The sequence below is a fragment of the Rattus norvegicus genome, chromosome 6 (assembly GCF_036323735.1).
Source record: "Rattus norvegicus strain BN/NHsdMcwi chromosome 6, GRCr8, whole genome shotgun sequence".
Taxonomy (NCBI): Eukaryota; Metazoa; Chordata; class Mammalia; order Rodentia; family Muridae; genus Rattus; species Rattus norvegicus.
In genome coordinates, this window is record NC_086024.1 from 26,959,864 (window position 1) to 26,986,486 (window position 26,623).

At 35.4% G+C, this 26,623-nt stretch overlaps 1 protein-coding gene across 8 annotated transcripts in view; it reads left to right on the plus strand.

The window, feature by feature from the left end:
- Memo1 (mediator of cell motility 1) overlaps nucleotides 1–26,385 on the plus strand; it is a 90,752-nt gene extending 64,367 nt beyond the window's left edge. For 2 of the 8 annotated variants that reach the window (XM_039111900.1, NM_001029917.1), the window contains 4 exons: nucleotides 7,208–7,350; nucleotides 15,833–15,909; nucleotides 24,324–24,428; nucleotides 25,766–26,385. In XM_039111900.1, coding sequence (XP_038967828.1) covers nucleotides 7,208–7,350; nucleotides 15,833–15,909; nucleotides 24,324–24,428; nucleotides 25,766–25,897 — 457 coding nt within the window. In that variant the 3' untranslated portion in view covers nucleotides 25,898–26,385. Of the gene's footprint in view, nucleotides 1–5,966; nucleotides 6,046–7,207; nucleotides 7,351–12,213; nucleotides 12,514–15,832; nucleotides 15,910–24,323 lie in introns of those variants that run through there. The other 6 variants (XR_010052056.1, XR_010052055.1, XM_039111903.2 and 3 more) reach the window with 6 other exon arrangements.
- The last annotated feature ends 238 nt before the right edge of the window (nucleotides 26,386–26,623 follow it).

The window sequence follows — 26,623 nt, forward strand, 5'->3', positions numbered from 1 at the left end:
CCCTAAAATGATTTTTATATCATGAAGTATATGCATTTTTTCCCCTTAACTCCATATGTTTACCAAAGAGTTACTGGTATCTTAATTGTGGATATCTAACACATGCCTGTGACCATAAATAGCAGTTGCAAGGCTGAGGAGGGAGGACCATGAGTTCTGAGCCTGATACTTGCCAGGTTTTTTTTTTTTTGTTTTGTTTTGTTTTGTTTTGTTTTGTTTTGTTTTGTTTTGTTTTGTTTTGTTTTGTTTTGAGACAGGGTTATACTTTTGTAGCAAAGAATGACTTGGAACGCAGCATGACCCTCTTCCTTAGACTCTTTCTGGGAGTGTAGATATGAACCACCACACCAGACTTACTTTTTAAAACAGTTTCTTTAACATTTAACTTCACTCCCTCCCCCAGTTATTATTACAAATAGTTGTTATATGATTTTTTAAAAAAAGTGACTAATGTATTCATTGTAATTTTATTTTTATTTCAGTTTTTGTTATTTATAATTCTGTTACTTTAATTTAAAAAGATGATAATTCATTAAGTGAATGTGTTTGTGTTGTACAGATGTTTGCATGTGGTATGAAAGCTGGAGGTTGATGTCTTTCTTGATTGCTTTGCATTTTAATTTTTGAGACAAGATCTCTCACTGAACTCAAAATTCAGTTCTTGCCTAGACTGGCTGGCAGTGAGCTCCTGGAGTCTTCCTGTGTATGTCTCCCCAGAACAAAGGGTTGAAGATGTCTAGCGTTTTACCTAGGTGCTTGGTGTAAGTCTCAGGGCTTTGTGCTTCTATCAGGTACTTTACTGACCAAGCCATCTCCTTATCTCTCACTGGAGCCCTTAAAACACTGGCTGTCTGTGCTGCAGCCTAATGGAGAATGCTTGCCAAGTACATACAACTTCCTGGGGTCCACCCCTCTACTGACTGAAAAAAAAATACCATAAAAAGGAAAAAATAAAGTGATTCAGCTCTGATACTTAAAAAAATGATAATACATGATTTGAAATTACCAATAGAACCATGAAGGATAAAAGGAATAGTGAAAGTCTCTCAGGTCTCATTTAACCTGTGTATACCAGGGGGATTTTGAAGGGTACACTGATTTGTGCATAGAGTTCTTTAGTTTTCAGAGCTAGCCTTTCTCTGTGTAGCAGACTGTCCTGGACCTCACTCTGTAAACCAGGCTGGCCTTGAACTCCATTTACCTGCCTCTGCCTCTGGAGTCCTGGGATTAAGACTAGTGCCTCTGCTGCCTGGTTAGACATTTTTAATATGATTATAAACCTATACATTTTATTTTGTTTCATTTATGTAAGTGGTTTTGAAGAAAATCAAATTAAGTTAGGATATATAAAAATTGTAGTTTAAAAAATGAACTTCAGATTATTATTAAATCATAATTTTTTTTTCAGTTTACTCTGCTCATTTTTCCCATGTTTATTTCTTTTTTCTTTAGGTTTTTACAGCTTAAAGTGTAAAGTTTTTAATTTAAAAAATGCGCAAAAGTAAGAAAACTAACATTGTAAGTGTTTAATTGAAAACGCAGTATTTTGGGGCTGGCAGATTGGCTCACAGTTACTTACTAGCACTTGTTGCTCTTATGAGGGATCTGGGTGGATTCAGCTCTCAGGACGCACATGGCCTTAAGCGGCTGTCTGTGACTCCAGTGTTCAGAGATCTAACACTCTTCTGGCTTCGTCTGGCACTGCATGCTCATGGTGCACAAGCATTTATGCAGGCAAAACACCCATCATGCACATAAACTAAGGCTAAATCCTTAAAACGGAAACAAAACTATTCATAGCTGGGCATAGGCTGTTGTGTGTATGGAATCCTAGCATAAGAGGATCCTAACAGGAGACTGTTCCTGTACTTTATAAAAGCATTCTTTTAAAGTCTGTGCTAGTTTGGTTATTGCCGTTGTTGTGGACATAGAACGTGGTTCTAACTCCTTAATCTTCTGCTTTCACTGGCTCTTTCCAATCTTAAAAGTTCATCATGGTTATGATTTGACAACTTTTTGGGGATACTTCTAAAAAAAGATCTTTATTTTTGCACGGTCTATTTATATAATGAAGGTTTACTATGCTTATGCCTGTGGGTTATCTTTGTGAGCTCCCCCAGTGAGGATACTACATCCAGATGTCTTACTATGAAGATAACTGTTACTCAAAACTAAGTAGCTCTCACTTTTAATCTCTTGCACTAGACATTTGCTACAATCAGTATTGACATACCATATCAACTTAAGACCACAGTCAAGTTTAATTGTGCCTTCTGTGTTTTTGTCAGTGCCTTTGTGTATATGTCATTATAACAACACATTGAAAAATTTCACTGCCTTAACTCTGGACCTGCCTAGCCGTTCCTTTCTGTAAATGTATTTTTTGGAGTGGGGGGAATCTTAGCCTCTTTTGCACCCAAGTAACAACAGGGTGTTTTTACACTCACTCTAGTCAGTTTTATTTCCAAAATAAAGACACAGAGACGTGGTATTTTTATTAACAAGGTGTTGGCACTAAGGAGGGCAGGTTCTGAGTGATTCTAACTCAATGAGGCCGATACTATCCAACCTTCTTCTGAATCTTGCTCTGGTCCATATGTGTCCTTATGCTTGCTTTCTTATCTTGATTTCATAGTGAATCCTCCTCATCCTTCTCCATGGTCTCTCCATACCTTTTCCCTCTCCTGGTCTCTTAGGTACCTCTTGTCTGCTATCAGAAGTTCTGCCCTATTTTTTCTGCCCTGCTGATTTGCTGGTCTGCTCTTTATTAGCCAATGAGAGATGATAGAAAACAATTTTTACATAACTTTGAGACCAGAGACGCTTAACCTGCATCCAGTTGTCTGGACATAGAAATCAGTATCTGAATACACAGTGCACAAAACCACTTCCCAACATCTTTTTCCTTCCCTTACTCCTAGAACCACTTGTCTTTCTCTGTTTTCGTTTTTGGGGGTGGTGGGGAGGGTGGTGGTTGTGGTGGTGGTGGTGGTGGTGGCAATGAGCTTATTTTTCCCTGTTAGTACTAGGGCATTAAGGACAGTTTGCCTTATTTTGAATTTTAGAATAATACTCAGCTTTTCTAGATTAGGTTTTTTTATGTAGAAATATGTAACTTTTAAATTCTTTGCTAGTAAGACCATGTATTAAGTCTAACGTTATTAACATTTTTTGTACAATATCAATTGTCAAATATATTGTTTGGTAAATAAGATTTTATTTGAAACTAGCCACACCCTGTCAATAATATATTGTCTTTGCCTACTGTCTTTCTGTAATTAATGCTGAATATTTTTGTTCTGGATATTGTATTGTCCAGAAAACCTAAATGATTTGTGGTTTCTTTAAAAAGATGTTCACTGACCCCATGGTTTAGATGAGTTACAGTTTTTGGCTCTTAAAATTCTTACATTCAGTTTTAATAATTTTTTTGTGATTGGTGCAAGGCAAAAGTTGTAAATCTTTCAGGTGGGCCCCTTCTTTAGTTGTATGATTAAATGAGGTTTTTTTAAAAAATTCTGTTTCATCCGATTTCTTTGGTTAATGTTTTCCATGAGATTTAGAACATTTGTAGCAGCTATTCTTTTTTCTTCCCTCTGTTTGGGACCTAAGATTGTTTGAATGCTTCATATTGTCTTAAATTCTCCAATATTCTTTCCACTTCTTACGTAGTTTCTGTCGTTCAGGTGTTTTACATTTATCATTTTCTTTTCCTACCCAACAAGGGCTCCCGTGCAGCCTGAGCCGGTCTTGCTTTTCCACCCTGCCTCTTCAGGGCGGGTGCACCACCATGTCTGGCCTGTTGACTCCATTTTAATTGCAAACATTGGTTCTTGTTAAAATGCTAATTTTGTTTTTAATCCATTTAGGAAATTTTTCATTTGGTCACTGTGGTCCACTTTTTAGAAAAGCAGTTTGCACTACTTTATGTTCTCTCTTGGTTTACTCAGGACATACTCCACACACACGCACGCACACGCACATGTAAGAGTGCCAGAGTTTGCTGTTTCTTTACATAGATTATACATAGTTTTTAATAACCAATTTCTGATTTTATTCATTTTCTCCCTACATGCTTTATTATTTAGCATTTTGTATGTGTTTCAGCTACAGAATATGTTTTCCCCACTATGTTCTTGATTAGACTGTTCAGCTTTTAAGAAAATAATAATTTTATGTTTTTACTTGGCTTTCAAGGACTTCACTAGGGATCATAGTTTAGTATTTAGCAAATGATTGCTTATAGGTTATACCTGTCTTAGTTAGGGTTTTATTGCTGTGAAGAGATACTATGACCAAAGCAACTCTAACAAAGGAAAATATCTAGTTGGGGTTGGCTCATAGTTTCAGAGGTTTAGTCCATTCAGTCATGGTGGGAAGCATGGTGGCCTGCAGGGAGATTTAGTGCTGTGATGAGCCAAGAGTTCTACATTTTGATCTGAAGGCAGCAGAAGGTGATTGGCTATGTTTCACACTGGGCATAGCTTGAGCATTTAAGACCTCAAGCCCCCCCCCCCCCCCCCAATCTTATACTTCCTCTAACAAGGCCACACCTCCTATGAGAGCCACTTTCTATGGCCAAGCATTCAAATACATGATTCTTTGGGGACCATACCTATTAACCATGGAACCTGAATATCTTGAGCCCAGATGCTTTCACCATCTACTAGTGGGTGGTGTGTGCTGGGAGCATAGTCAAACCAGCTCCGTCCTGTGACTTTATGTTTGGTTGTCCTATGTCTTACGTGAACACTCTACAGCAGAGCCACCTTCCCTCCCACAGGTCCTGCCTGTGACTAACTCCAGCTTCAAATGTCCAGTTCCTGAATACTCAGAGGCCCAGAATTAAGTGATCTTGTGATCTTTTGGGTCAGCCAGTGTATTGTGGAGAATGAGTTTCTTTCCTTAGTTCAGGAGAATTTATTAAGTTATGACCCTTCCATTTCTAGGGTTTCTCTTACTAATTTGTAGCTAATCTTTAGGATTTTGGTGTGCTCCATTGACAACAGCTAAGGAACTTGTGGGATTCTCTGTTTTGCACTTTGCAGTCTGCAGCTTTTCTGCTGTAATCAGTGTTTTCTGCCTGCGGAGCTGGGCAAAGATGGAGATAGCTTACTGGTTTTAAAGGGAAGCCGTTACCTGTCAGGGATAGCCACATTATTCTCCTCCTCTTTAGTTGACTTAAGTGTATAAAATTCATTTAAAAGCTTTATCCAGATTTATAGTTGTTTTCTGTGGGCAGATTTTATACTTTACTAGAAAATGCAACCTTAGAACCCGAATTTTAAAATCTAAAGATATTTATTTTTCAGAGTCAAATAGTCTTTTTTTCTAGTTCATGCTTCATGGAGAGAGAGAACAAGTAAATTTAAAAAAAAAAAAAAATCAAGGCAGGCTAAGGTGATGCGCCATATTTCATTCCCCTGGTTTCTGTGAAGAACTGGACTTTTGTAGAGGTGGTTGTATAAGCTCATTGAGGTTATTGGAAGGCTGGCGGGTCTGCTGTTCTGCAGAGCAAGTCATCTGCTGTTGACTCGTTACTGTGTTTAATGTGAGAATGCTCATCAAGTAGGTTTGTAGGTGTGATGGATCCTTTCACAGATGAGGCATTCATCCTAAGGACATAGGGACAGGATGGTCCTTAAACCTCTTTGCTCCCTTATCATTTTCTCCTTTGCTCCTTAAAATTTGCACATCAGCTGATTCTTTACCAAGTCATAATTATTTGTGTTCTCTTTGATGATCTTTATGTATTTATTTTTCGAGGTAGTTTTTGAGGTTAGAATAATTCATGTAGTTCCCAATTTTTTATGAGAAGCTGAAATTCTTTTAATTCTGTTTAAAGAAGAAGCCCCTGTTTGCTCTGTGTAGTTACTTAGCAAACTAGTAAGAATCAAAGAATGGGATGTCCCATGGCAGCTTCCTCTGCCAGCTTCCTTTTTTTTTTTTTTTTCCTTACTCCATAGATGCAGCCTCTACCCAAGAAGCCCCTGCATTGCAGAGGGACTGGAGATCTGTATGATCTTTATTTCGCAGGTGACAAGGGTAAGGGGGCTGTTACGGGGGAGGTGTTTGGGTTCCCTGATTTAGTGGTATGCAGCTTACTCAACATTTATTTCGAGATTACTGGAACTTAGTATTAAAAGTAAAACAATCCCTTTTATAAATTCTGTTTGTCCTGTGTCAGTTAAGTGTCAGGTTATTTACATTAAAAGGCAGTTATTATAATACTGAATTTATAAAGCCCTATTCAAAATAAATTAGACAGACATAATTCATGATTCTAAAACTTTAACTCTAGGATTATTGATATACAAAAAATATATATGTTATTAAAATTCCATGGGTTGGGGATTTAGCTCAGTGGTAGAGCGCTTGCCTAGCAAGCGCAAGGCCCTGGGTTCGGTCCCCAGCTCCTTAAAAAAAAAAAAAATTCCATTATAATGAACAATTTTAAATAGTTTATATAATGAAGCAAATCGTAGTTATTTGAATCACAGTTATCTATCTGCTTTTCCTAAATTTGTCAGCTTTTGGAATCAGAGGGAACTGGATATACCATGATTGTTGAGGGTGGTGGGTGGGTGGGTGGGTGGGTGTGTCTTTGTGGGTGTACTAGAAATGAATATATCCTTTACTTCTTCAGCTACCCTGGATGTTAATGAAATTTGAGTTGTACTAAGGTTGACTTGTATCTGACTGTTAGGGTAAGTGTAAGAGTGCAGTTGACAGGCCTCATAGGAGCCATAATCAATTCTGTAAGTCACACTTGGCAGGTTATAGATTAAGTGCCAGAAATGGTATATGTGTCCAGGATCTAATTAAAGCAGATGAGGAGAACTGCTGCTCTGGTAAAATGGCAGGGCTGGGTAGGAAGGAGATGATAGCCTGTGTGAGTAGTTGGTGTTGGTCTACTGGACTTTTGAGCATATTTTAGACCTGGCAGTACCAAAGCTTTGTTTACTTAACTAGTATACATTCTGATTACTTACGTAGATGCTTTTAGTATTCTGTACTTGTTTTTAAATAGGCCACTTTTAAACTTTCTTTGTAGATTTTAAGAATTCAACAATAAAATGTCTGTTATCATAATCATTATTAATAAATGTTCATCTTTTTAGTACCAATGTAATTTGAAAAATATTTTAAATCTTAAACAGCTGAAATGACTTTTTTATTTTATTTTATTTTTTCTGTTTTCTTTAAGCCATAAAGATGAGTTTACCATTATTCCTGTACTGGTTGGAGCTCTGAGTGAGTCAAAAGAACAGGAATTCGGAAAACTCTTCAGTAAATATCTAGCGGATCCTAGTAATCTCTTTGTGGTTTCTTCTGATTTCTGCCATTGGGGTAAGTTCTAGTTTTAACACATGGTAGATGTTATATATTTGTGGTTAAAGGTTTCTTTTTGTTTCAAGCTCTGATTCTCAATTCTTGATTACTCTATGGAAAGTTTTTTTGTAGTTGCTATGTTTAAAAGTGAATAAAGGAGGCTTTTGGTCATTTAAAAAGGAGGAGCAGAGGATATAGGCACATTTCCAAAGGCGACTGGTACAATTGGATTCACACTGTGAGGGCATCCTTGCTTTTGAACACTTTTGTTAGTGGGAGTTAAAACCTGTTAACCCCATATTTGTGTACATATGTATGGTAGGTTCTTTGCGGTCAGGTTTGGTAGATAGAACACATTCTTTACAATGTAGAAGAGTAGTGTGTGCTATACTAGTCCTTTTCTGATTTTCTTTTTTGTAATTAGTTCTTTTTTTTTTGGTGAAAAACTTTTTTTTTTTTTGGCCCACAGTTGCAGTTTTTTCAGTTACCCTCTAATATTAGAACATACAGGCTCTTAGAACTGTGGTCTTCACTGGTAATGCTTTATAAAAGTAAGGACTCTTAAGTGGGTTTGTGATTATAAATTAAGAGGAAGGATCTTTTATAGTGGCTAGATGATAAAGAAATGGTGCATGGTGGATAACCTCTTTCAGTAAACTGATTTTGCATTCATTGAGTACTATTTGCTTTCATCTATCCATAAATGTCTTTTAAAGTTTCATTCCTTCTAGGATATACCTCTTTGACTCATTTCTTCACTGTTTTAAGTCATACCTTTTGCTTTTATTATAAAGAAACGTAAAACCATAATTTTAAAGATAAAGCACTAGAATGCCAGGAAACATCCTCAGTAAGTTATGTAGGGAGCCCTGGCTTTCTCTTGCGAGGATCGGTAGCATTTAACCTGCCTTGCTTAGGTTCTCTCTCGCATCCTTCCCTGACTTCTTAAGTTATACTCTCAGCTCTACTGTCTTGCATGGTATAGATATTAGAATGTGTAACGCTGTTACTTAATTTTCACTAGTTCTCTATAAGTTTGATTTTCCTCCTAGGGGAAAGGTTTGAAAATACCTGGAAACGTTATAGATTTTGAAGGATGGTGAGGTTCTGAATGAAACGAGGAGTCTAGGGAAGTTGCTGAACATCGTGGAGTGCGCAGAGCAGCCCCACCTCTCCATGAAAAGATGTCTGTACCGTGGAGGTCAGAAGCTTGTCTTAGGGTGCAGCATAGCTGAGCTTCCTTCTAAGCCCTTCTCTCAGCCCAGAGGCTCTTCCGTGACTCACTCAGCTGTCTGGTTTGCGCTGTTCTTTGTGGCAGAAGGACTTTTTTATTCATGTAACGATCTTACTTAGATTTTAGGGCCCAAATAGAAGCTTAGAAGGGAATTCCTTTCTTAGGACTTACAGATTTAGTCTTAGTTGGTCTTTAAAAGTAAGGAATACTATTATGATAAAGGTTGCTTTTCTCAGTGTTGTGAGTTTCTTTCTGTAACAAGACATGCTTATATTTTAGAAATAAAAATCATGAAGCAAGTAGTTTTTTCTTTTTTGAAGGCTTTTATAAATTTCTTAATATTGCTCTCTGACCCTGTTTTCCAGGTTGCTTTCTCTTAAGTTGGCAACACACAACCACAACAAAACCTACAGAAAATGTGTAGGCAGGTCAGCCGGCCGGTCTTCCTGCCTGCCTGCCTTCCTTCCTTCCTTCCTGCCTTCCTTCCTTCCTGCCTGCCTTCCTTCCTTCCTTCCTTCCTGCCTTCCGATAAGCATAAGCTTTCACTGTGTTACCCACAACCATGCCAGCCTCAAATTTACGGCCCTCCTGCATCTGTCTTCTAAGTGCTGGGATTGCAGGCATGTGCCACCATGCCTATTTAATAGATGTAATATTCCTGTTTTATGCCTTTGTGTGGGGTCATCTTTTTTATATGAATAATAATTTTTTTAAATGTTTTTTTTTAAGACAGGGTTTTTCTTTGTAGTCTGGCTGTCCCAGAGTTCACTCTGTAAAACTGATTGGCCTTGATCTCACAGAGATCCTTCTGTTTCTGTCTCCTAAGTGCTGGGACTAAAGGCTTGCACCACCATTGCCTAGCTAATAAAGCTGATAAAGAGGGATCTGTCTGTCTGTCTGTCTGTCTGTCTGTCTGTCTACCTACCTACCAACCGACCTACCACCCACCCACCCACAAAGATCTTAGAAAGTTACCTAGGCAGTTTCTAAAAAAGAAATACTACAGGATTTCTAGGTGACAATTGAAAAAAGAAAATAAAAACCCTCAACGTTTTCGAAGGCAGGTAAATGCTAGCTGTGAGGAGTGTGCAGGCCTGTTTGTGTTTATCTTCGGTGGTTACAGATGGAGCTTTCCCCGTGCTCAGTTTAGTCAGCACTGTCGCTAACTGTCTCATTAAGTGTTCACTCAGCATGTGAGGGCACAGACTCTTTCTGAGTAACTTGGCCAGCAATATGGGATATAGCGTTAGGTGTGACACCGTAAGAAATAGTAATTGTTCCTTTGTCAAGTATAACACTTTCTGTTTTGCTTGCTTACTTATTAAGGTGAATGGTTAGACAACTACTCACAGGTTTCCCTAGTAGGAGTCAGTTTTATGTTTTTAAATTCATGTTCTGTGTTAACAGTTTAGCTCTTCATGAAGGTTGGCGTTTTGTTTTGTCTTCCTTTTCTTCTTTTTCCTCCTGTTGCAGAATCTTGCTATCTCAGACTGGCTTTGACTTTGCATCCTTCTGCTCAGTCCCCTAAGTGGGACACATGCACGTGTCACCGCATCTTGCACTTTTTCTACTTGTAAAGATATGGTACATGATACATAGCAACTGTGGTGGTGAATTGTCAATAATTTCAGAGAAATGATTCAGCTCTTTAGTCTGTAGAGATCTTAAAAGTTTCATTGCCTTAGGCTCGTCGTAATTCTAAGTAGCTGGTTTTTGAAGTAAAACTGCTTAATTGATTAAGGTGTACTTCACAAGTTACACTGATACATGTGCAGTGGACTTTTGTTTCTATTGAGTTAGGCTACTGGTAGTGAATACTTTTCTGTTTCTAGTTTATTTCTTCTTTGTACAGCTTTTGTGGAAATAGCGAGAAAATTGCCTGTAGAGACCCTTGGGAATCTGCCATACAAGGCAGAAGTGTAGTTTTTCTCCTTGGCTATATTTATTAGCCAGTATCTCATTATAAAAACAATTTGTTTTTATAAAAATATATTTTGCTTTAATAGGTATTCATTTTTAGAGAGACATCAGAGACATACAAATAGAGAGACTAAGGTATTCTGGTGTTCTTTTGGAGAGGAGCAAGGCACAGAAAGGCAGGAACCTATTCTGTTAGCTCATTCTTTGTTTGCCTGGTTGAGTTCCCTAAAGTGTAGTTCTGCGTTCAGTCAGTGCTGTGCATCTTGTCATCGTCGTACACATAAGATGCCTCAGGACTGCAGTGTGCAATGAATAATCCTCTCACCTTAGCTGCTAGCTTTTGATTTTTATCTTGGCTTAGTAAGATTTAATACTTACTATTTATCAAGTTTAATATTTATCAAGTTCTATTAATACTTAATATTCTTACTATGTTCTACATCCTGGAGGATGGGTCTGTGTAGAACAAATTTATCTGCATTTCCTTCAGTTATTCTAATTTTTATTCTGTTTAAGTTTCAAGTCTGATAGTCTCCATTATATACTGTTCCTGTTTGTTTTATGTCTTTTTGGACTTTATGTTTACAAATTTAGATTATTGACAGCTTTCATTAGCATAACTTTTAATAAACGATTAGCAAATTTCTAAACAAAATCAGACCTAACACATGGAAGTAATCTTCTGTTAATTTCCTTGGTAGTGATTTGCTGATCAGTTTCAATCAATTTACAAAGTAAGCACTTATGACAGTATTTTGTTAAAATACAAATATAATCTACTGCAGTCTCTTCAGCAGTTTAAAATATGCTGAGAATTATATCACTTCTTTCTTTTTTTTCTTTTTTTTGAGAAGCTTGAGTTACTTATTCAAAGTGACCTTACCCAAAGTAATAGTAAAATTTATACTATGTTCAGATATTCTGTACTGCTCATTAAGTGATTCATATATACTCTTTTTCCTGGTAAAGTTTTTAGTGCAGAGACCTTCCCATTTTAGAAATGCTTAAGTTCGAAGTATAATGTTAGCTAATTTCTAAAATGTATCTCATCCAAGCCTGCATGTTCATCACTTCGAGTCTTTGTACATTTTGGTGTCACGGGTTTAGGTTTTGACCTTTGCAGTGTTGATTATAATAAGGCAGATACTTTCCCACTGTAACAGTTTTCAGGATGAACAGTTGCTGAGGATGTTCTTGTTTGATAGGACTAGACAGTATTTCCTTTGTGAAATACTTTTTTTTTTTTTTTTTTACTGTGACTTCAGTTATAGGTGTTCCAGGTTTAGGACCTCCTTGTAGGTGGCCTGGTAATATCCCTAATGGATTTGTTTAAGGATTCAAACATTTGAAAATGGCTCACATTAGTAAGTGATAAGCAGGTGTACACAGAGCAGTTTTCATTTGTCATGTATTTGAAAGGCTTTCCTATTAACTGATGATATTTTGGGGGTTTTGTAGATGAACATTACTAGGTCATTGCTTATTTATTTCATGGTCAAGTGTGTAGCATAATATTGAGGTTTTAATTTTTTTTCTTTTTGTTTTGAGATACTCGAAACATAGTATTGGTTCTTGTACCATTCATTGTTGTTTGTCCTCATTAGTTGATTGTCGTGTGTTAAACAGACATCCTTGGAGCTTACTCTCCACACTCTGTGAATCCACTCATTAATCACCAGTCACCTTTGGAGATGGGAAAATTACTTACCTGTATTTCTTTTTCTCAGAAAGCGTGCTCTGGAATGGATTCACAAATGAGCTACCCTCCTTCCCTCAAAGAGTAAGGTTTCTGCTTTACAGGATTTTTTTTCCTTGGGTTATTTTTCCTCTCATCTTTTGAATTTGAAAAGAACTGAGGGAAGGCACCTGAAGAAACCACTGACATACTCACTAGGGAGTTCCAGAGCTTGTCCTGCCCCTAGGGCGGTGTCCATGGCTCTTAAAGCTAGAAAGCTCATACTTGAAGTTGAAACAGGGGCTCAAAGAATCCATTTTCCCAGTGTACCTTCTGAAAGGATAAGTTTCAGGTAAGTAATTTTCTCTACTATGTGATATGCTTTATTCATACTTAGAAAAGGATGCACAATTCCCACCCTCCAGCAATGGACACAGCTGGATTTTTTTCAGTCAGCTTCATAAGTTGTCCTGAAAGCCAGAAATATAAAAACTGAGTAAAATATATTTGCTTGTGAGATACATAATAATCAGAATTTATTTTAAATGAACAATTAAAAATAAGGATGGATTTATGATCAATGTATTATGCTAGGGCTGTTATTTCCTTTAGTAGTGAATGAGATCTTGAGAAATTTACTTTTAAGTAAGAAAGAAGACAGTATCTTGACTCAGTTCCAAGCAGTGGTTGACTATATTTATTTGTATGTGTACATATGGATGCTTGTGTGCATGCATACATGTATACATTCAGGCTAAACAAGATAAAGGCAACTATTTACTTCAGATTAGATGATGTTTCTCTATTGACTAGAATGGGTTGATCACGTAATTTGAAAATACTTGCAGAGTTTTAATGATTATCATGATAACAGTATGAGCTGTTATGAGTAAAATACGCAGTAGCTGCATGTACTGAAAAATTAACTTTATTGAGCTATTCAACCATATATATCTAATTTTTATGCTACTAAATTTGAATTGGTCTCAAAAAATAAACAGGTAGCAAAATAGTAAACATTTGCTTCAATTGGTTTTCTATGTTTGTTCTCATTTGCATTAAATTGCACCATGATTTCAGTATTTTAAAGTATTTCAAGCATCTGTGACTTTGTTTAGAAATACTTTAAAAGTAAAAGAAATACTGATAAAAGTAAGCCATATGTGTGATATGATGTCACTTAAACATACTGTTAACAGTCCTTTCTTGCTTTCCTGGTAATGTTGTAACTTGAAAAACAGGGCTTCACTTGGAAGTGAGCAGAAAGGACTTTTAAGTAGCAAATGACTATTTTAAAGCACCCAGGCATAGAAGTCTTTGTATAAGGTTTAAGGTTTACAGATAGTAGCTAAAAGGAATGGCTGTTTGCAGAAGCAGGGAAAAGAGAACACAATGGTATAAACCTGAAACAGTCCAGGTTATAAAGTTGAGAGGGTACTTTGATTTCTTACAGAATCTTATTTTTAGAAGAGAGGCAAGGGAGCAGAATTTCTTGTCTAAGGCGTTCATAATTGCCTAACAAAAGACAGACAGCTTTATCAAAAGAAGATAGTACTGATGAATTCAGTCAGTCAGTGGGCTAGACTGGCTCACTTGGAGATTTTTCTTTGCAGTTTTCTCACAACTTCCTGGCCAGTGAGGTAAATGGGGTCAGTCTTTCAGTTCTCACTGTCTAGTCCTTATTGCTGTGTGTAACACCCATCCCCACTGTTGGGCAGTCCTTACTACTGAATGTAATATACATATGTCTTTATGGCCAGACAGTTCTTACTACTATGTTAGCACACATCCTCCTTACTACTGTAACATACACCCTCACAGTAGGACAGTCCTTATTACTTACTGTGTGTAATACACATTCTTTGAAGAAAAGCACAGCTGTAACCACCTTTTAAGAAATTTGAGAAAAAAAAAAAGATGACTTATTTAATATAAAGGCGTTGAGGGCTGGCAAGATGCCCTTATGAGTTTATGTTCTTGCCATCAATCCTGAAATCTGAATCTGATTCTTGGGATTCATAAGGTAGCTGGAGAGAATTGACAATGTAGGTTGTCCTCTCACCTCTACTTGCACACTGTGGCATGTATGTGTGCACTTGCACGTGCACACAGACAAAAGTGAATTAAAGTAACGAGGCATCGGTGATCACTTTTGTCTTTACCAATTCTTCCAGTTCAGGGACTGCAGTATGTGTCACACCTTGGCAGTGTGCAGTCATTTTTGTTTTACATTCAAAAAGCTCACAGCATGTTTAATTCTAAGATACCAGTTACAAGAGAATTTTAATAAGAGTTTGGCTAATAGTTATTACATTGAACGGCACAGGAGGCAATGTAAACAGTTTAAAAATGAAAATCAAAGAATATGATGTATTTTAGGAACGTTAATAAAATAGCACAACATACGGAATATTGAATTCTATAGTATGTTTTTTAAACATAATACCAAGGAGAGTTATAATCTCGCTCTGAGTGTTATATGTAAGATACCGTTTTCAATAAGATGAACAAGAAACTTCAAAGTATCATAATAACTCCAACCAAATCTGCTTTCTCAGTTGTGGGGCTAGGTAGAGCTGTAGACATGACGCCTAACACCATTAGAAATGCATTTTGGCAAAGCTTTAAAAATTAGGAAAATGGGGGCTCAGTGGTTAAGAACACTGGCTATTCTTGTAGAGGACCTAGCTTTGATTCCCAACACCTAGTTGGAGGCTCACAGCCAACTGTCGTCAGTTCAGGAGAACTGATACCTTTTGGCTGCTATGATCACCAGGCATGTGTGTGATAAACATACATACATGCAGGCAAAACACATAAAACACACATAAAAATAATTAAAAATCAGAGAGAAAACATTAAAGAAGCACCACATTGTTGAAAGCTGTCTTAGGGGTATCTGATAATACATCATAGTTAAGTAATTTGTAATTAGTTATGGCTATTAAATTTTGGAGTTCTTATTACTGCAGTAGGAAGCAACTTATTTTCTTAATCTTTTTTTGTTTTTTCTTTAAGTTTTTTTTTTTTTTTTAACTTCTGCTGTAGAAGTACAACTGAGCATTGACTATTTTGTGCTTGTACTTTTAAGTGGGATGTCATTTTAGTGTAGGGCTATTGACCCATTCTTCTGTGAATTCTGTTCACATTGCACAAGGCACATGTATCAGTCCTTTTCCTTAAAATACTAATTACCATAAAAGTCATGTAGGCTACAAGTATCACTGACCCACACATTTGCTTCTGTCAGAGAAATCAACACTGATAAACTTTCATTTTTTTGTCATACTGAGACAGTTGGCTTAAACAGATTTTCTTGAGTCATACTTTTTGGGTTCATCATCAATTATAGACTGACATAATGTTTAACAATGCTTCGTGTAACCTTAAGCTCTTTTGTTTCCTTATTCCTGTATTGCTGGTGCTTTAAAAGTTTCTGCAGTATGAAATATTTTTTTAACATCTTCAAATTCTGGTGATGTATCATTTCTTTATAACCTTCCCAAATATGCCTCTTATCTTTATGTTGAGGACTCTTGGGAACTGATTCTTGAAAAGGCTTAAGCTATGCTTTGCCCTTTATGAGGACTGAAATTATTTGGTAAGCGCTTGCTTTCTTTTTAGCTTCTAATTTTTCCCTATTTTATTTTGTACATGATATTTGTTTCAAGGTCAAAGGTTCCGTTACAGTTACTATGATGAATCCCAGGGGGAGATTTATAGATCCATTGAACATCTAGATAAAATGGTAAGTCTTTCAGGTGTGGGGTTTTAATGCTCTAAATCCTTTTCTTTAATTCCTGATTAGTGATTTGAGATTTAGTATGTTAAAATATGCAATGGCCTAACAGTTCTTTCCCTTTCTTGATTAAAAGTACAAAATGCAGTATGTCCTCAAATGAATAATTCATTCCTTTAAGAACTTTCCTTCATCTTCTGTTTGATTATGAGAATATTTAAAAGCAATCATATACACATTTTAATTATATTTTTGGAGAAGTATTTGGTTTTAGGGGCAGCAGCACATTATGCTATGACTTCTGTTAAGCTGCACCCATAGGAGATAGATGTGATGGACTGGTTGTAATTCCTATTTTACTTGATAGCCATCTGAAGTAACTTATTTTGAGTCTTTTTGAACTATGTTACTGTTCTTTGAAATGTATTAAAGTATCTTAGTGTTTAATATTTAGATTTGGTTTCTTAATTGGCCAGACTATTATTCTTGAGTGATGGTGATGATTTTATGAACTAATTAATAACGTACATACATACATATATATATAACTGAAAACCATAAATGTTTGGCTGAAACTCCAGTTTTTCAATTACTGTCTTTTTGCTTCTGGATATAGTGATATTACGCCCTTTAGTTCTTAATTTTTTTCCTTTTTCTTTTTTTTTTTTTGCTTTGGTATATATTAAACTCAGAGCTCTGCACATACAGGGCAATGCTCTCCCACTAAGCTGTGTTCTGAGTCTGATGGCATAAATTTATTATAGGTTTTAGTAATTTAGAAAATTTAAATTTTTCTCTGCTACACTACAGGAATTTTACAAGTACATCATTTTAATGTTTTTAAATTTTCAGAAATGGGTTGGGGATTTAGCTCAGCGGTAGAGCGCTTGCCTAGCAGGCGCAAGGCCCTGGGTTCGATCCCCAGCTCGGGGGGTTGGGGGGGAGAAAAAAAATTTTCAGAAATGTTTTGTTAGGGATTACATCTTATTCCAGATGTTTCAAAACCTCTTAAAGTGAGTTTATTACGTTAGTGAATTTAGTAATTTAAAATTTTATAATTTTGAGTTTTGGTAAGTCTTATTGTTATAGTCTGAATTATATTTTCACTATTCACTTTGAAATGTCTGTGGTCTTTTTAGCCTGTATCTACTAAGGTTACTATAGAACATACCTTAAGAAAACTGGAAAACTTTTTATCTATTTATTTTTATTTTATTTATTTATTTATTTATTTTTTTAAGATATTTAGATTACTATCTTTTTCCCCCTCCTTTTTGGCCATCGGACTTTCCAATGTTGCATTTTACCTTGTTTTTCTAAATGCAAATTTAAAAAATGAATTATATTCTTATTTTTTTAAAGTATTGGTAGTTGTATTTTAAATTCTTAAAATTTAATGTCAAATAGGTAAATTTGGTGTGCATTTTAAGGAATATTCAGGGTGGCAGGGTTGTCAGCCATTTGCTGTGTGACTTGTGAGGTCATTTCAGTTCTCTAGTCCTTGTCTGCCTTGATGATGTCTAAGTCACTGTAATTTTAGGATTACACAGTAATTTTATCGGCCAGGGTAACCTCAGATTTCCAGTCCTGCCGGCTTGTGCCACAACATCCTGCTCCAACACATCACACTAGAGAGTTTCCTCACTACCAAGGATTTTCAAAGCAAATAGCATGTGTGCATGTGTGTGCACGTGTGTGTGCGTTCATGCGTGCGTGCATGTGTGTGTTTAACAAGTTGTATTTAATTTTATGAAACTGTACTTCTTGCACCAAAACCAGTAAAAATGTCTTGATCCAGGACTGTTCTCTTAAGCTCTTATTTACCAGGTTTTAGCTTTAGTATTTTTATTGGAGTGTCATAAACAGCTTCCAAATTCAACATGGCAACATTGAAAACTTCTGATTTTCTCTTGACAAAAGTCTGTTTTTACAGACTATTCTAAGTCATTCGATAGTGACTTACACTTTCTCAGCCATTGCTGTCCTTTCAGTCTTCATACCTGAAAGAAAGCCCGAACAGACGCTTGAACTCAAATCACATTGTGTCATTGGCTCAAAGATTGTTTCTTGTGCGCCAGAACTATAATATTCTCCTGTTCTCTCCTCCCATCCTCCAGCCCCCTTCAGTGGGCTCTGGACAGACTGCTGGTTGGTTCTGTTTGCCACACATCTCCAGCTTCTGCCTTTCAGTCTTTTTATACTTACTATTTCACTTATATACCTCAAGTCTTTGTTTCTTTTAAAAACAGGGTTTAACTATGTATCCCTGACTGGCCTTGAACTCAAAAAGAACTGCCTTTTTCAGATTCTACTTCCTGATTGCTGGAATTAAAGGCATGTAACATCATGCCTGACTCTTACTCTTAACCCTCTCAGGAGGGTGTACTGGGTACCTTGTTTAATTTGACATTCTTCACCCAGCATTTGTTCCCTAACTCTTAGTCAGCTTCACTGTTGACTTGTAAAGACCATTTTTTTTTCTGATGTATCCAAAGGATCTGGAATAGTGATTACAACATAAAAACTTAAATATTTTTCAAATGATGAATGTGTAAAATAATCTTCCTATAAACACAGTTGAAAACATGAGCATATTAATATGAAAGTGAATAGAAGAAAGATAATGTATAGTAAATTAATGTCTTAAACATCAGTATCCACACCCAGCTGTGTTGGAAGGTACAGTGGAGTACTTAGACCCTTGTGTATAGTACCAACCAGGACAGCAGCAATAAACACAACTAAACACACTACTGCAGGGCATTTCTCGGTGAAGGAAATCAATAAAACTTTTAAATAAAAGAAACCATTATATTTCCTCCTTTAGATGATGATTCTACCTCTAGGAAATTCATTCTTTATTGAAACCATGAATTTTTTTCTGTTGTTATATACCATAGAAATTGTACAGGTAATTAGAAGTAGGACTTCTTCCTAAGCCACACGCCAAAGGTCTTATGGGTGGAGATCAGTTATTTGTGTACAGTATTTCTCAATTACCAGCATCCTTAGATCGTACAAAATCTCAAACTACCTTGGTGTTGGGGACAACCAAAAATATGTTTGCCCTATTTTCTTATGGCCTTCATGTGAACAATTACTCTGTCAACTTGCCTGGCTTTCTTATTATTTATTTGTTTAGTCACTGCACATCCTGATCGCTACCTTCCCCTTCCGCAGTCACCCCTCCCCATAGTCTTTCTCCTCTGAGAAGGTGGAGGTCCCCCTTAGTATTCCCCCAGGCAGCTTTATTTTTATTTTCTGTACTTTCTGCTGTGTGATTACCATTTCTTTATTGATTAGGTTAGTGTAATTCACAGTAAAAGTTTATGTGACATACAGGCTGCTCTATGCAATTTACTTGGTTTTGACGATTACTCCGTTGTATAGAAAGCAGATTCTTCAAGATCAGGTGTCTCAAACAACTAGCCATTTGGAGTGTTTTAGGGAAAAGACTGTAACTTAGAGATGGTGACAGTGGAGTTTGGAAAAAATGGATCAAATTAAGATACTTTGATAAGCAAAAGTTCTTCATTGTCAGGTCATCTTTACTGGTTTGTAGTTTAGGGAGATACAAGTTTTTGAAGTCTTGCCACACTGATGGTAAGGATGCCCGTGATGGTAATAGTTAAACAATCCTGTCCTTACCCTGATGTCACATATGAGAAGAGCTGTTTGCAGTGTCAGAGTCTCAGCACCTTTCTAGCTGTAGCTCTGTAGGTGAGTTTGTGTTAACCGCCCTTTCTCTGTTGACTAGAACGTGGGCAGGGCTCTTAGGTCTTTTTCTGTTGAGCTTAAAAAAGGAACGTTTTATTAATTAAAAGAGTGAGCTGTGTGTGGTAAACACAGGCTGACTTCTATGTTTGCCCCAGATTTCCATTAGATGTCTAATTACCAAAACCTTACATGAAACTTTTATTTCAAAACCTTGGGATATAACTTGTTGTACTTGAGTATTTGTTGTAAGCTAGTGTACCCAAGTTTAGTATTTGAAGTAACATTTGACTTGGAGTTAATTTTTGTGGTTGTGTATTGGAGCTGTGATTTTGTGAAATATATTCTGTGTAGAATTTTTTTAAAGGTTCATAAATGTATCCTTATTAGCATGCTGTTAATTTGATTTATAGACTAATTTTTAGAGTATATGAATAAAATAAATGGCTAGCTCAATAAACTCAAGTGGCTTTTCAAGTGAATAAAGATGTCTGCAATTCTGAATATATTAGAAGTTGAATATTGGGTTGGAGAGAAATGGCTCAGCAGTTAAAGGCTAGGCTCACAACCAAAAATTTAAGAACTTGAATATCCATGATCTTAAAATCTAAAGTCTGAAATACTCCCAAATCTAGAACTTTTGTTGTCTGACATGATGCCACAAATGATAATTGCACACCTACAGTGTGACAGGTCACTGTTAAAATGGAGGTACACTGACAGTGTTAAGTGAAGTTGTCTGAGGCAGTGTGGTGTGGGAAGCAGTAATGAGTTTGTGTTTACGACTTCACTGCCATCCCTCCCAGGGCATGTTATTTACACATAAATATTTAAAAAAACGTACCCCCCCCAATACCACCCACTTTCAGTTATCAAGTATTTTAAATAAAGGGTGCTCAAACTGTAAGAACTATTCATTTTCAAAGTCTAATAGGCCTTTTAATTATAAGAGTTTAGACTGTATCTGCTTAGAATTACTAAGTTAATCAAGTTTTTTTTTTTTAAATTGGAAAAATCTTTTTATTGCTGTTAAAATGTTAAAATGTTAAGTTGCTTTGAATTGCAAAAGAACCTCTGAATGACTTGGAAACAAAATAAAACAGAAAAAATGCTTATAGGAAAATAAATATGTCTTAAGATTGTTACAGTTAGGAAGAGAACTATATGTGTAGAAGATTACAATTTGAAAGTCCTAATGGTTTTATTAGCTATCTATTCTTGGTGAGTAGAGTAGTATTTTATAACTTAAGTTTTTATATCAACAAGCAGAATATATTTTAAGATAATAATCTTGTAAATGTTTGATTGCTTAAAATATTAGCCCTATTTACATGTGTTTTCAGTATATAGTAAGTGGTGTCATTTTTACTCTGCTAATTTTGGGTATACCTTTTATTATGTGAATTTTGGGGGGTTTCATTACTACTAATTACTAAAATTACTTTTCAGGGAGAATCTAAAAATGGCTATTGTAGCCATTCAGCTTATTAACTTAGTCTCCTTATTTACTTTGAATATCATCTACCATCCTCTTTCCTACTGTTTGGAAAGGAGAATGTTATAAAGTGAGGCTTTTTTCTCTTGAATTTATGCCTTATCTTTATTAGACTTGACAGCATTCTCTGTAATGTAGTCACTTGTTAATGTGTTGGCGTTTAGCATGGTACCTTTGGGTAGGGTTTGTTTGCCCTTGGCTTAGGATTATTTGCACTGTTAAATTTTTGTATCTTGATTGTTCTTCAGGAAGTTAGGACATTCCTTTTCCCTGATGAGTATCTGTCTTCAAGTGAATGTATTTGTAGTTCTGGTACTTGATGATTTGCTGATTAATTATGTGGTCATTATTAAAAAGGCATGCTTTTTCTTACTTATAAATGCCTATAAAACATGTTACTCTTGGGTTATTTTAGTAAGATTTACTTCTATGTTATAACAATAGCTATTTTGATTACTATAGAGAAGATAATTATCAGAATTTTGAATTTGGAGCTTTTTCAGTATCTCCTCTGTTTAGTTGCAGATTGACCATTTGGAATTTGATATCACAATTTTTTAGCCATTGCTTGGAGAGTCAGCAAAATGATACATTTAATACACACAATCCCAAAATTAGAGACTTAACATGTGTTATACAGATTACTAGCTAAAACTGCTAAATTATGAAATACTTTCATACTAAAGAGAGGTAGGCTTTAGTGTTTATAATATTTCTTTTTCTTGAAGCTGAAATAAGTGTTGACTCATTTCATAGCTTATTGGCTTTTATGCAAATAGTCAAGTTTTGCAAAGCCATAGGAAGCCTTCTGTTGGCTGGACACTCACTAATCATAACTCCTTGGGTTGGTAGTAATAGATAAGTTAGCTAGGCTTATTTGGGAAGCATTTTGTTTTTCATTGTATTAGAATTTTGATAATTGCATTGAACTAGCATTTTTGTCCTCTTGCAAGATTGGTATTAGTCATTTTACACCTACCAAGTATATGTGATATGCTTGTCATTATTCTGCCTTGGTCAGGGGATGTCACATTAATAATTTTATCCTCATGTTTTCATGTATTTTGTAAATTTTCTGGGTTGGAGAGGTTCACTCATGAGAAAAGACCCCATTTCCTCTACCTTCTCTTTATAAAGACATGCATTAAAACATTGTGTTTGTCAGAGGTTTGAAGGAAACAAAATTAATTCTTGGCACTTAGTATACTTGAAATAGTTAAAGTTTTAACACATTGTCTCTTATTTCCATTTTTTCTTTTTGTAGTTTTTAGTTTCTCTTTATAATTTAACAAGTTTAATCTTTATTTTGAGTTCCTCATTTAGTAGTGTTTTCTCTACATTTGTAATATTTATCTTTTTATTAAGGGTTTCTTTGCTACTTACTTAGAATTCCTTGCTTCAAATGTAATTCTTCTTCTTCTCTTTGAATTCATATCAGTTTATAAATAAGTTTGTAGCAGCTGTGCTTGGAGATTTTATTACTAAAATGTATGTGGGAACTGCTCATCCTAGAACTTATTAATAAATGGATTCTATTTATGACTGTCTCACCTGTCATTTAGGAGCATTAAATTTTTTATAATGTGTACAACAATTATAGTTACGTTGATATTTGAGGAATCATCAGTGTAATTCTTGTACTTTGATAAAGCTAGTAATTATTCAGATAGAACCTATTGTTAGGAACTTTTAATGCTTCATTTCATGCATAGGAAAGTTATATCTTGACTGTTATGTTTCTAGATGAGAGTTATAAGTATCTTAGTATTATTACATATTGGCTTAGGATTACATTGTTTCTTTGCATCATATTGCATATTTTAGGTTTAACTTTTAATATTTATTTAAGCTCATACCAAATGTTATTGACCTATAAAAGGCCCTTGGTTGTCAGGAGAAAACCAATGTAGCATTAAAAACTACTTATAGAATTAATGTATAAGCAAAGTGATTTTATACTTATATTTTTATGTCTTGGGTATATTTTCTAGAATTGATAATGTTTATGAAACATGTGGGTATTCTGAACAAGTTTCTTGTACAGTTAAGGTTTTGAAGCTTCTACTATAAAGCTTACATGTCACTAATAGCTACTGTATTCCAGATTACTTTATTTAGAATAATCCATCCGATTATTCTGTGATTAGACTGTTAAAGACATGAATAGACTTTAACAATAAAGTAGAATTTGTCAACTAAGTCCACTGAAATGACCATTTTAATTTCTCCCAGAAGACATTAATCTAGTGTTTTGAACATAAATATAAAAAGGGCTTGATCTAGATAAAGTAATGTGAGTGAGTAAATAATTTAGATAGCTTCAGTGGTTTGCTTGCCTATGTCAGTGAATAAAGCGTCTCTGTTTTAATGTGAAGAATATGGGCTGGTGAAGGGGGTAAAGATGCTCACAACCAAGCCTGTCCACCTAGGTTCAGTCATTGGAACCCACATGGTGGAAGGAGAGAACTGATTCTCATAGATGTCCCCTGATCTCTAACTCATGCCAGGGCAAGCCAGTGGCTTCAGTCTCCTGTGTGTGCATGTGTATACACACACAAATAAATAATATCAAACAATTAAAAATATGTGAGTGCTTTTGGAGACTGCAAAATTTAGTATAAACAATTGTTCTGTTCATGGCAGTTTGTTTAGGGTACTCTAAAATTTCTTCATTCAGATCTTCAAAGACACTGGTTTAAAATAGAGTGAAGAACTTTCCTTCTTAGAACTGGTTCATATAAGATCTGTTAGTAAACTCATCATCTGCCTTATGAGTTTTGAAATAAACGACATTAAGTATTTTCTTAGTTTGTTGTGTTTTCTTATCAGAGACTTAGATAACCACATTTACAATCTTACACAGTTGTGATTCAGACTTACAGCTTTAAACAGTTATATGTCAAACTTAGATTTAGAATTTTTTAATGAAAACTTTCACAGATTTACTTTTGTAACTATTCTTTAAGGAAAATATAACATTCAGAAATGTGTTGTAGTGTCAATGTCCACTGGTAAAGGTGGCTTATAAGCATTTAAACTTAGAAAATAACCTCTTTCTATCAGTAGTTAACTATTATGAGATTACATTTCATGAAAGATTTTATATTTTCTAAGAATTGTTTAGTAATTTTTCTATGTGTAATAGAGAAATTAATAGGTCAGTTAAAATCTAATTAATAAATAATAAATTTTATCTTTTCTTTCCTTTTTTTAGGGTATGAGTATTATAGAACAATTAGATCCTGTATCTTTTAGCAATTATTTGAAGAAATATCATAATACTATATGTGGAAGACATCCCATCGGGGTGTTATTAAATGTGAGTACTCTCAGAAAGCCTGATGTTTAATATTTAATGCTGTCCTATTTAAAAATGTCCAAACTGTTATCATTGCAGTACACTGACATTACACCATTGGCTTTGTGTATATAACATCAGTTTCTTCCTGGTACCCTTTAATTATGGGTTTCTATTTTATTTGAATAAATTTATCACTGGAATACAGATCAATAATATCTGTCAACAGTTATTTAGAAGAGACTGTCAATTCTGATATGAGTTTCTTTTTCAGAAGATTGATTTCTATGTGGCGGGGGGAGGGGTATGGGTGTGGGTGTTTATGTTCTCACGCATGTAAACTTGAGTACATATACACATGAATGTTTCAATCACTATCAGAAATTAAATGGTCTTTGTGATTTAGTAATGCAAGATAGATTGTAATGCAAGATAGATTGTATATTTTTCTCTTTTAAACAATAATGGTAACATTTACTTTATTTAAAGAATGTGGGGGTTGGGGACTTAGCTCAGTGATAGAGCGCTTGCCTAGGAAGCGCAAGGCCCTGGGTTCGGTCCCCAGCTCCAGCTCCGAAAAAAAGAACCAAAAAAAAAAAAAAAAAAAAGAATGTGAGGGGAAGCCAGGCTTTTAATTCAGCAGAAGTGAGTGTTTATCTGTGATTTGAGGGAGGCCAGCCTGCTCCACAGAGGGATTTCTAGAACAATCAGAGCTATATAATTGAGACTGTTTCTCAAACCAATCAAGAGTGTCAGAGTGAAGTTTTGGTTTAGTTGGATTTTAGAAACCTAAATTACATTTGTTTACCTCCTAATAATTAAGCATGAATTTTCTTAAAGTACAATACTCTTTAAGAAGATTGAGAACGTATATACTTAGGAAGATCCCAGGACAAGATTTAATTTGTTTGGAAAGGCATAGAGGAGGAACAACCAACAGTCAACACAAGGAGCTCGAAGGCCATTTTGTTTTAACTGTTTCGATTTGACAGTTGCATGTCATGGAGTTTTAGGAAGCCTTTTTACCTTGGTACAGAATTTCAGATTGTTTGAAGGAAAAGCCTATCAGGGAACTAAATTAATTTCTTGAACTTATATTAGAATAAGCTGCACTAATTTCCTGAAGTCCTAATTGAATGAAATGGGGCTTTTTTTAATGAATGAAATTATAAACCAGTATATAGTTAAATTATAAATCAGAGTATACCTTTTATACTTGTGAGTTAAATATACATTTCAAGTTGATTGTGAAACCTCCTGACATTTGCAATGACCAGGTTTTTTATATGATGTCTGTCATAATCAGCCTTTTCTTTCTTTTCTTTTTCTTTCTTTTTTTTTTTTTTTTTTTTTTTTAGGCTATCACAGAGCTTCAAAAGAGTGGAATGAATATGAGCTTTTCCTTTTTGAATTATGCCCAGTCGAGCCAGTGTAGAAGCTGGCAAGACAGTTCAGTCAGTTACGCAGCTGGAGCACTCACGGTCCACTGAAGCTCCGACCCTCAGGGACGCCACCTGCACAGACTCGTACTCTGTCTAGGGTCCAGCCTAGCCTTTACCAAGATGTTGGTTCTGGTGTGGGGGGATTCTGAAACCTCAGACTAATAGAACTCTTCTTCTTTTCTAGTAGGTGTAGTCCTCCTTAATTTCAACTCATTTTAAAAAATGCTTTCTAGTTTGGGGCAGTGGAAGGAAGGCTGGAATCAAAATATTTGCCCAATTGGCACACAGTGACTTGTAAAGCATTTAGCATATCTGAAATTTGCACTCTTTGCAGACTCATGCACATATATTCCGCTTTCAGAATAGTTTTGCAAATTGTACACAGACAAAGGGTGGAAGCTTTTTAATAAAAAATTGCATTTATAAATGATCTGTATTAGAATATAAGAAATCTCCAGTTACAGACAATTACTACCCATGTTGTACAACAGATACCTTCTATTTTAGTTGCTAATAAAGGGCTACACAACTCAAAATAGTCTGATTTAAACTTATTGCTTTGTGGTATAAATGGAAATTGTTTTTTTAATTAATTCTATCCCAGAATTTTTGTTAAAATGGCAAGCCTCAGCTTCTATGTAATAATGTTAGAATGTATTTTATTTTTACATTTATGTGATTTTTTTTAAATCACAGAAATTATAGTCATAAAAATTTAAAGTTAACTTTCAAAACTATAGTCATTGCCTTTTTGTGTGTGACATACCCTGATGT